This window comes from Electrona antarctica (assembly GCF_951216825.1).
Source record: "Electrona antarctica genome assembly, chromosome: 6".
In the NCBI taxonomy this organism is placed as follows: Eukaryota; Metazoa; Chordata; class Actinopteri; order Myctophiformes; family Myctophidae; genus Electrona; species Electrona antarctica.
This window is the reverse complement of record NC_136811.1, coordinates 24484622-24496964: the sequence shown is the minus strand read 5'-3', so window position 1 is coordinate 24496964 and position 12343 is coordinate 24484622. Positions and strand designations below refer to the sequence as shown.

Genomic DNA, 12343 nt, shown 5'->3' with positions numbered 1-12343 from the left:
AGCCCCGAGCTGAATTAAAACAGTTGCACGGTGTTTAAAAAAGCCGATTTCCTCAGACACATATGACGTCAATTCTTCTTTCATTGTCAATGGCAAATGTGACACGTGTTGTGATGAAAATCTGTATAGGAGGGGCTAGCGCCTAACGCCCCTTAAAAATGGAGGAGGGACTACTGGCCAATCACAGCACGTCTTTTCCGGGACTTGTCAGAATCATCACTTCCTCCTCAGTGACATCACTTCCCTCTGAGTGACATCACTTTTATAATATTGTATTAAGTTAAATTCCTCCTGTGCGTATAAATATAATCTGACTGCATTACTGTGTGTGTGTGTGTGTGTGTGTGTGTGTGTGTGTGTGTGTGTGTGTGTGTGTGTGTGTGTGTGTGTGTGTGTGTGTGTGTGTGTGTGTGTGTGTGTGTGCACATGCGTGCGTGAGACATCCTCACCTCTGACATGGAGAAGGACAGTTCAGTGAAGTTGATGCTGTTAAAGTGACACTCGTGCTGCTTCTCCGCACCTCTCTGTGGAGATGTGATATTTGAAAACAATATTTATTTAAAAAATAACATTTGATTTAAAAGTACCTTCAATGGACAAAGGACACAAGATGATCACTTAGGAAACAGATAATTAACAGTAAACAAAAACATTTGAAAGACCAGACAATGAGTAAGAAAGGCACCGTTGGAGCGACTTTGCTGGGTCATTGCCAGCCAATTCCAGGGAAACAGTTAGGACTATCAAACCGTGAGTGACAGTCATTCATAATTCTTTTTCCTGCAACAGTGACATTTGTAGTGTCCACTGTGGGTGTAAAATGACTTAAGGCTCTGTGTTGTTTAGACATCCCTCTGTGGGGTAGATAAGATCCATGGACACTGCATTCTTTCTTTTTAAATAAAAGTGTGACAAGTGTCATATGAACAGTTAAAATATTCTAGGCACACAGAATGAATCACATTACATACATAGGGGGAAACCATTTGTTGGCTTGTGGTGGGACTGGGATGCAGTGGAGAGGTAATAAAGGGAGGACCAGAGTGTAGGCTTGTGGAGGCAGGCACGTGGGAGGTGAGAATGAGGTGTGAACTGAAGGACATCGTTGAAGGTCCCCGGTATCGTGTCCATGTGTAGTCTTCCTCTTGGCTGAAAGAAGACAACTCTTCGAACGTTGTGACCTGTCAATATAAACCATTCACAAGGTTATGTTTAGTCACCATAGTCAGAACAAAATATTTACGGTACAGTATATAACACAGCTGCCAGTAAAGATTCACTCCAAATCTTATACCAAAAGGTGTCAGTAGTGGGTGATTAAATAAACAACTTCACGTCTTTGTTACATTCAGACAGTAAGAATAACATTCATTCAGACAGTAGACTACACATTGGACACAACATCCATTCACACAGTAGATACACAACATCCATTCAGACAATATGCTCATATCTCATTTGACATCATATATTGGCTGACTAGTTCGCTCAGCTCCATGGTGTCTGGAAACTCAGGGTCGGTCTGTAGGGATGATGACTGCTCTGTGATGTGATGATGGAGACACACACTGCTGCTGCTGTCCACATACTCTGTCTGTAGGATGGGGGAACATGCTATCCAGTGGTGGACAAAGTACTGTATAGAAGTATAGACATTCCCGGTAAAAGATAACTCTAATTGAGTTATGAGTAAAGTGAAAGTTGATCTGTCAAATGTGTACTTGAGTTAAAGTACTGGAGTACTTTAAGTATTCAAAAGTACCAATTACAAAGCACATCTTTTTAATGTCAATGCAGATTTTCAAAAAAGAAATAGTGAAAATAGCAGTACTAGCTTGTAGATCTGCAATTATCACAATACCTATGTTGCATCACCAATCCGACCGATATTTCTGAGTCATAGTGCCCAGGGGCTTTGTCAGAGTACCGTACCTGTCTGGCTGTGTCCCTTATGCCCATATATAGAGATTTCTGTATCTGTCAGTCCATTTATTTCCATATGATATATACCCTGAATATTGGTATGCCCATACTGTATATGGGCATAGCAGTAGAATCTGTGGCTCTCTAAACAACCTCTATATATGGATGTATTGGGTTTGTTTATGGTTATGTCTGAGTCAGAGTGACTTGGTCATGGCCTGCCTGATTAAGGATCCACATTAGTTTATTACGCCCGTGGTCTGCCTGCCGACCGGCCCAGCGGTTAGCCACTTTTAATATAGGATTAGAAGTAGGGCTTAAGTAGGTTAATTCATAATGTACCTTTTCCCTCCCTAGAAATGTAGTGGAGTCAAAAGTACATTTGAAACATATAGTAGGCCTACAGTGAAAGAAAAATACAAATACTCAAGTAAAGTCCAGAATAATGGCCAAAGAATGTACTTTGCACTTTGTTACTGTCTGTTGTTTGTTTGTGTAATAAAGACAGAACCTTCAGGCTGACAGAAGAGAAGTGGGAGCAGTCGTGATGCATCCCCTGCGCCAACCACCTCTTCAAGCGGTATCTGATCTCAGACCCAGACCTGGGAAATACACGCACGCACGCACGCACGCACGCACGCACGCACGCACGCACGCACACACGCACACACGCACACACACACACACACACACACACAACTTAGATAGCATTTTATGTAGACATAGCACTCTTATCACATCTTATCTATCAGATAGGAGCTTCTCTGTCCAATTAGGCCAATTTTCCTCCCCCCCAGCCCCTCTCAGCTGCGGGGTGCCCCAAGGGTCAATACTGGGCTCCCTCCTTTTCCTACTGTATATGCTTCCCCTCGGTCCCATCTTGTCTAAACACAACATTTCCTTCCACTGCTACGCAGACGACATCCAACTAGACTTACCCCTCATACCCAACTCCCTCAATCCTTTTCAACCACTGCTCAACTGTATACAGGACATCAAAATCTGGATGGACATTAACTTCCTCAACCTTAATGAAAGTAAAACTGAAATAGTCATCTTCGACCCACACTTGGCCCCACCCCTCAGTACCCCGGACACCCTTATACCCAACATCTGCTAAAAACCTTGGTATTATCATTGACAGCTCCTTTAAATTCGACAAACATATCAGCTCCGTTGTAAAGACCAGCTTCTTCCAACTCCGTCTCCTTGCTAAGGTCAAACCATATCTCCCCCCAAAACAGTTAGAAACCGCAATCCATGCATTCATTACTACCAGGATAGACTACTGTAATTGTCTCCACCAGGCCGAAGGCATGGGGAGAGAATATGTTTTGCACTCCATCCGTCCGTCCGTGTGTCCGTGTGTGTGTCCGTGTGTCCGTCCGTCCGTCCGTCTGTGACCAGCTAATCTCTGGCACCGTTAACCCGGTCGATGCCAAATTTTGCGCACACACTCCCTGGATGCCAACGATGAACCTCTGCCCCAAAATTTCCAGAACGGCCTGTTATAGCGCCACCAGGAGGCCGCTTTGTGCAAAACAAGTTTTTGGACAGTACACCTACAGATTTTGTCCAAACATCACGCAAATTGGTACAGTCTCTCTAGAGCCATTCAACGAAACGAGTCTTTCAGATTTCTCAGACGCCATCCTGATTGGCTAAGATTGGCTTCCAAAGTTCGCAGGAGTGCTCAGTTTCAAACAAAATGCTGCAAATCATGAACACATCGTGTGATTTCCGTGAAATTGTGCACGCACATTCCCACTAGGCAGAGGAAGAAATGCCACATGAACATTTTCAACTCAGCCTCATGGTGGCGCTATAACTGGCCGAAAAGTGTTTTTACCTCTAACTGCACGGATCTGTGGATAACTTTGTATGCCAACTCCCTAGAGGCCAAGGAAAAACCTTTGCCTGGAATTTTTCACATCTGCTCTTTATAGCGCCACCAGGAGGCCGACATATGTAAAACACATTTTCTAATATTACTCCTTCAGATTTTATCCAAATTTCACGCAAATCGGTACACATGCTCTCCATAGTCATGTGATCAAGACGGGTTTGTTTGATTTCTCATAATCCACCCTCATTGGCTACGATTGGCTTCTAAACTTTTCAGGAGTAGCCCGTTTTGTACAAATCGCCACAACTACTCAACGCAGCGTCCGGTTGTGGTGAAACTGTGCATGCATATTCCCACTAGGCTTTGGAAGAAATGCCACTTGACAGTTTTCAAATCCTCATGGTGGCGCTACAACAGGCCAAGCCGCGTCACACACGTTTATATTGCTCCTAAACATTTTGCCAAACATCACACACACACTCCTATCCTCCTGGTGGAGACCTGTGCCCAGAAGGGCACTTTTTCTAGTTCACTATACATTGGCATCGAACACTCTGCAATTAGGCGACTGTAACTGGTCCAGAACGCTGCTGCTCGCCTATTAACTGGTACCAAAAAGAGAGAACATATAACCCCCGTGCTGGCCTCCCTTCACTGGCTCCCGGTTTCATTTAGAATCGATTTTAAAGTCATGTTATTTACTTTTAAATGTTTAAATGGGCTGGCCCCCGAGTATCTCTCCGAGCTCGTGAAACCCTACAACCCGGCTAGAGCTCTGCGCTCCGCCGATCAGGTACTGCTAGAGGGCCGAATAACATAGAAGAGCACTAGGGGCGCACGCTCTTTCGCGGCTGCGGCTCCTAGGCTCTGGAAGAGCTTGCCTCTTCATATTCGATCTGCCCCATCCATTAATGTTTTTAAATCTCACCTTAAGACTCATCTTTTCTCCCTGGCTTTCACTCCCTCTTGAGTCCATTTTAGGTTTTGTTTTATCTTAGCTCTTTTTTGTTTTGCTTATTTTTACCTTTCATGCTTATACTTTGTCAACATTTCTGATTGTGTTTTCTCGTTTACATTCTGTGTTCTCCTGCCTGCCTATGTTTTTCTTTTTCCACTGATCTGTACAGCACTTTGGTCAACCTTGGTTGTTTTAAAACGTGCTTTATAAATAAAGTTTGATTTGATTTGATTTGATTTGATAGTGTATGTACGCATAGTTTCATTATATAGATATTCCACTGTTAGGTTCTTAGTGTACGTATGATTCTTAGTGTCTGCTAAATGCTTAAATTCAAAATGATGTATCGTATACAGTACATCGAATCATACAGTACAATATAGCCCATATATCGTATCATAATATCGTAGGTAGATATCGTCGTACTGTATCATATCATTACTGTACCTTCCAGGCAGTAGTTCAGCTATGGTAGCCCAGCGGTTCCCCAGCTGTTTGTGTGCCAGGCAGATGAGTCTGTCTTCTTCTGGGGTCCAGACCCTCCAATTGATTTGTGGGTCCAGCTGGTTGCAGTCGTGATGCATCCCCTGCACTGACCACCTCTTCAACGACCCGTGCCAGCGGTTTTTGATGCTGTTGTCAGTCCTGGGAACCACACAAACACGTGCGTGCAAAATGGCGGATCTACATTACAAGCTTGTAAGAGGGGCACCAGTTCAACTTGTGGGCAAGGCACCACCAAACCCATAAAACTGCTCCTGGGTACCATTAATGTACATGCAGCCCATCAATCCACTATCTGTGTGTGTGTGTGTGTGTGTGTGTGTGTGTGTGTGTGTGTGTGTGTGTGTGTGTGTGTGTGTGTGTGTGTGTGTGTGTGTGTGTGTGTGTGTGTGTGTGTGTGTGTGTGTGTGTGTGCGCGTGCGTGCGTGCGTGCGTACAGAGTGAACACTACATTTCCCTACAGGGATAAACTAAGATTTGATTATTGTTATTATTATGATTCTATTCTGTTGTCTATCATGGTACTGTACTGTACTGTACTGTACTGTACTGTACTGTACTGTACTGTATCATATCATTACTGTACCTTCCAGGCAGTAGTGCAGCTATGGTAGCCCAGCGGTTCCCCAGCTGTTTGTGTGCCAGGCAGATGAGTCTGTCTTCTTCTGGGGTCCAGAAACTCTTCTTTATTTGTGGGTCCAGCTGGTTGTGCCAGTGTTCGCGACACTGCTTCCCAATGCGACCATCCATGTGCTTGGCAATGACAGCCCAATGCCTGGGACCATACTTATTAATTAGCTGTATGAGCTGAGGATAGGATAGGATCGGTCAGTTTAGTTTAGGTCCGGTCAGTTTATGTATTTTAGGTAAGTGTGTGTGTGTGTGGGGGGGGGGGGGGGGGTGTACCCTGTCATCCTCCTCTTTGCTCCAGTATCCTTTTACACTCTCTGAATCCAGCAGAATCTTCCATCGATAGTAAACTTGAGATCTTGACTTATGCTGACAGCCACACACACACACACACACACACACACACACACACACACACACACACACACACACACACACCCCAACAATGTATTCATGTCCACACTATAAGAACAGTACACAAGCAAACATTACAGGTGCAGTTTAGATTGCATTCAAAGTCATGGCACATGTCTTGTCTTCACGATACAACATGAATGATTGTGAATCAATGTCACTCAGCGTCTCCATCATATATGGCTGCCATCAAACGTAGCAGTCGCGAGTCCTTCTACCTCGCCTCTGGACATCCCAAATGGTTGAAACCCTCCCAACAACCAGTCTGTGTGGGCATGTCCCAGGCTGGACCACCAAAGAAAGCAAAGTCCCGCACACTGTCTTCACTTACAAAACTTTGATTGATGCAACGTTTTGGTCGCTCTCACCTTCATCAGGCATGAATCAAGGTCCCTGTAGAGGACCACATTTCTGATGTGGTCCATCCATGTGAGTGCCATTCGTATAGTTTTAATTCCAATTGGATGCTATAATGGATGCTATAATTCTACAATTAAAAAGTGTTCCTTTAAACTTTGTCTCTTCTCTTGAAAGTTTGTTGTGATGTATAAAGTTTGCTGTGTGCAATACATCAAAGACTAATATTATAATAGACTAGAATTCCTCATAGCTTCTATTCTGATGTCACATACGACATACCTTCATGTTTTGCGCTATGACAGACCACTTTGATCCATAGACCTTCATCAAGCGCCTTAATCCCTTATCCTGTAAAGACATCAAACAGCTATTAAACTAGAGTCCCACCCATTTGTTAGCTGATAAACTATTCTACTGTATGGGATTTATTTGTGTGTATATTTTTGACTTATGTGTAGGATACATGAAAGATGAATGCTTAATTCTAGTTCAAACAGGTGTATTGGTATGATAAATGAAGGAAAACAATAAAGGTTTATATTGTTTATTGGAAATTCTGTCACCTATGGGGCTCTCTTGCATTTCTCCTGTTTCATTCTGTGTTTCCCTAACTCTCCAGCAGATGTCCCCAGTAGCTACACAATGTGTAGCCTACTGTCAGACACTAGACAGCATATATTAATAATTAATTTGGTATTGGGTAATCTAGTAATTAATACGGTAGATTCCGTTCTTACCTCCTGCTTGGTCCATGTCATCTCCCTGGATAACAAGACATTATTATTATTATTAGTATTATTATAGGCTTATCACACACTTCATGGTATGCGTCATTTCAAAACCGGATCAGTTTATACTACTAGGCCTAGCTGGATCTGAAAGTTTACAGCGCGAGCTTCCACGATTTTCGTATTTTGGGGTGAAAGTGAAACAAAGAGAAAATGTTTGAAAATGTTCGCGATTGGCATCCCCTACTGGCTACTCCCCTGGCTGTGAGAAACCCTGTCTTAATTAGTGTCTTCAAACACTCTATAGTTGATCACGTCACGATCATAATCAATTGATCAGATCTAATGTTAGACTAATGACGCACTTACCGGAGGATACTCTCTCTTGACTTGGTGCGGCTCATAATCTGTGATCAAACACAAGTACATTCAATAAATCAAGCATCAGTCTTTTAAACATCATAAACAACCATAAGTTCATGGTAACAAAAATTATAGGCCTAATAATAATAATACTACTACAGTGGCGAAATATAAATCGGGGTTAACGACGTTAGCATGTTAGCTACTACAGCTAAACGGCTGCGTTTGTTTCACATAAACAACAACATCAATAAATACATGCATAAAAACAGGGCAGGCTACATATATTTCTTTCGATTCTAGGAGCACTGGAGCAGAGTACTGCTACAGAAAGGTATTTTGGTAAGAAGATAGCTGTATATCTTACAGCTGATGACGTGTCAGCTAATAAAATAAGATAGATTTATTAAATTAGATACATTTTAAACTCAGCGATATATTTAAATCCCGGAGCTGCCTGCATGTGCACGCGGACCTTCCTCTGATTGGCTGCAGGATAGGTGACGTCACAATCGACAGTTGATTTTCAGATGTGATAAATAATAAAATATTAAAGACATTTGCATGAGTTTTACTTATGAAAGTGGTTCGCAAAAGCTTTCAATGTAAAAAGGACGACCCCCAAATTCATGTATATTTGCATGGCCCCCTTTCTAAAAAAAATATTGCATACAAACGACTGCAGGATTGTGTTAAAGAATGGAATCCCATTTATATGTATGCTGTTTATATTGATACAGCAGTACAAATGATTTGTTACTCACTCCCAGGCTCCCAGCTACTATGAAATAATTGTTGAAATAACCAGCGATTTCTTGCTAGGAAAAGAAAAATCACCTAGCCAAGGTCCCTCCTAGAAAAGGACAAAATAAGACTCCATTTTATAGCAATGTATTAATGTTTTATTCTAATTACAATAAACAGAATATATCAGTCCCTTATTTGTACAAAAATACCTGAAAAGGTTACAATTAAGATTTATAAGCCATTCAGCTATTTACAGATTGAAGCAAAGCACATTATGAATACAGGAGCTTTCTCTTACAAAAAGAGATAACAAGTTACTGTTTTCTTTTTTGCATTCCCTGAAATACATAAGTTTATATTTCTATATATAGATATATTTTTTACTTTACTCATTTTTACAGCCACTGTATCTTGCATTGTGACAATGTTATGCAAATGCACAAGATGATAATCAATCATTCTATCATTGCAGGGTTGTTGCCAATTCACTTTCAATTCAGAAAACAAATTGAAACTGCAATTTAATAATTGAAATCAGAACATATCAATGTTTTCACCAGTTTGAATATGAGAAACATTTTGAGTCACACATATAGTAGGCTATGTGCATTAATCAAGTACTTAATAAGTCTAACTGATACTTCGTAGTTTGACAGTGTTGCTCGCAGAAAGAAACATATTTTCACAATGTAATCAGTCACACCTTTGTAGTTTAAAAAAATGTAATATAAATCAGGCTATCAATTGCGAGTGTTTCAACCTCAAACCCCGGTTCAAAACAACAGCAAGGGAGAGTCAATTGTCCCCTCTGAACGGTAGCTGTGTTGGTCATTCGGTCCATAGAATACGAGACATCTCACCCCGGTGAGTTGTCTTCACTTTTTGACATGTCGGGGTGAGATGTCCGGACAGCTCACCCCGGACAGCTCACCCCGGAAAGTGAAGACAGCTCACCCCGGAAAGTGAAGACATCTCACCCCGGTGAGATGTCTTTACTTTCCGGGGTGAGCTGTCTTCACTTTCTGACATTGCGGGGTGAGTTGTCTGTACTTTCCGTGGCACCCATTACAGTAGGCATAATTCAATTTCGGATCTAACTATCGGTTCCTACAGACGTGCGCAGGCACGGCTAATTATTTATTTATTTAACAGTAAAATCCGGTGAAACACTTGTAAGGAGTAGAGCGTCTCTCTCTCTCTCTCTCTCTCTCTCTCTATGCAGCATTGAGGGGGGGGGGGGGGTCGTTTGTGGATAATGTTTGCGCTTCAAAGGCAGAGTCTGACGGCTGTACAAAGTTGCTAATTAGACGCACAACGGACGCATGATCAATCAATCACAGTTCTAATAGGCCTATACTGACCAGTGAATCAGTCTAATTTACATCTGAATAGCAAAGCAATATCGATGATGATCTTGCTACTGCTAGTTACATTAGCATGTGAGAAAAGTGACAGCCATCTGGAGTAACCAAATTGAGAGGGGTTCAGTTCACATTTCTTCAGAAGTTTGCACACACACACACACACACACACACACACACACACACACACACACACACACACACACACACACACACACACACACACACACACACACACACACACACACACACAAGCCTTGAATTCATGGTGATCTTTTGTTTAAAGACATTTTCAACAATTTAAGATCTCCATTTTGGCAGGAATATGCTTGGAAGATGGAAACAATGTTGCACATTCATCTAATCATATGGGTAGGCTACATAGGCTACAGGCTACATGGGTAGCCTACATACAAACAATAATGTTTGTATTTGTAAGGTTTATTATGCATTTGACCGTGACATACTTAAAGGCGAATTCGACATTTTACTGTGTCATAAATATATTTACATCTGTAGCCTGTAGTTTCTATATTTAAATAAACTACATTACATTTGACCGTACATTTAACTCTTGTGTTATATTCTTGTGAAATATTCAGTAAAGTATAGCTCAAAGGCTACATATTCAGTCACACACACACAAGCCTTGAATTCATGGTGATCTTTTGTTTAAAGACATTTTCAACAATTTAAGATCTCCATTTTGGCAGGAATATGCTTGGAAGATGGAAACAATGTTGCACATTCATCTAATCATATGGGTAGGCTACTGGGTAGCCTACATACAAACAATAATGTTTGTATTTGTAAGGTTTATTATGCATTTGACCGTGACATACTTAAGGCGAATTCGACATTTTACTGTGTCATAAATATATTTACATCTGTAGCCTGTAGTTTCTATATTTAAATAAACTACATTACATTTGACCGTACATTTAACTCTTGTGTTATATTCTTGTGTAATATTCAGTAAAGTATAGCTCAAAGGCTACATATTCAGTCAGACTTTTGGTGAGTTGTCCTGACAACTCACCCCTAAACGTGAAGACATCTCACCCCGAAAGTGGCCAAAAGTGAAGACATCTCACCCCGGAAAGTGAAGACATCTCACCCCTAAAAAAGCAGGGGTGAGATGTCTTCACGTTTAGGGGTGAGTTGTCTGGACAACTCACCAAAAGTGGCTTTAGGGGTGAGTTGTCTTGTTACCGGTCCATACATCAAGTCAGGTTAGTGCAGAGAATTGCCAAATCTATCTAAGTTGTGTGGCGATGTGTGACACCGTCACACATCGCCACCGTGACACCGTCATACAACACACACACACACACACACACACACACACACACACACACACACACACACACACACACACACACACACACACACACACACACACACACACACACACCATTTAAATAATATACATTGGACCACAAATACATTTTCTGAACTGTTCTTTTTTTGACCATTATCATTTCATGGTTATTAGACACACATTATATACTTTTAACTTTTCAGAAGTCCTGTCTAATTTGTAGAACGAGTCACACCATATCAGAGCACAATGTTGCCATCTAGTGAATATAAAAGGAAAATACAACCTTCAAATCTGTTAATACTGATATGGTTTACATTGAAAATCAGATCAATTCTCACTTAAATGCCATGATACAAAAGACGTTCTTACTTCTATTTAACAAACTACAGTATACTATCATGATTATTCTGCATAATAATATGGTACTGGTTTCTTAAGGCAGTAGGTTATGTTATGTAACAATAAGTTACAGTATATGATAACATTATTTGTATAGCATACCATTCTATCGTTTAAGCATCACACATTCTATTCTATTGTTTGCATTGTGTGTAACTACTATTGTAGTATAAATCATGCAACAAAGTATAAATCAGGCTTGACGCTTAGCTTGTTTTGTTCTGCTTACAGCATGTGGGCCTGGCCAAAGAGTTTGAGAGCTTAGTGAGATCAGACAAGAGGTTTGAGATTTGTGCGGAGGTCGTCATGGGACTTGTCTGTTTCAGGCTGAAGGTAAGACCACGTAACACATTTTCATAACTTTTAGAGGCGTTTTCACTTGTACAAATAAGCATATTTTTGTCCTACCTTGTTTGCATAAAGTATTACAGATACTGCCAACCCTTGCTGATGTTTCTAAATGAGTGTGAATTTCCCAAATCATTTTGTCATCCATTACTACAGTACAGTATGTAGACAATTTTCTTTCAACATCCTTTTATCTTATTACCTCCTGTCTCATCCTGCCATCGCTCCTCTAAGGGCTCCAATGAGCTGACGGAGGCTTTGTTGAAGAAGATCAATCATGCAAAGCGGATCCACCTGGTACCATGCCAGCTATCCAGCCGCTTTGTCTTGCGCTTCGCCATCTGTGCCCGCACCACGGAGTCACACCATATCCAAGAGGCATGGCAGCACATTACAACGCTGACCTCTGACCCAGGCACGTGCAGATGGGGGGTCTAG

At 41.4% G+C, this 12343-nt stretch overlaps 1 protein-coding gene across 1 annotated transcript in view; it reads left to right on the top strand.

The window, feature by feature from the left end:
• Positions 1–12343, top strand: part of LOC306925010 (aromatic-L-amino-acid decarboxylase-like) — a gene marked incomplete at both ends in the record, with an annotated part of 123623 nt that extends 111280 nt beyond the window's left edge. Inside the window, 2 exons of the mRNA XM_079503689.1 lie at positions 11789–11890; positions 12140–12343. Coding sequence (XP_079359815.1) covers positions 11789–11890; positions 12140–12343 — 306 coding nt within the window. The remainder of the gene's footprint in view (positions 1–11788; positions 11891–12139) is intronic.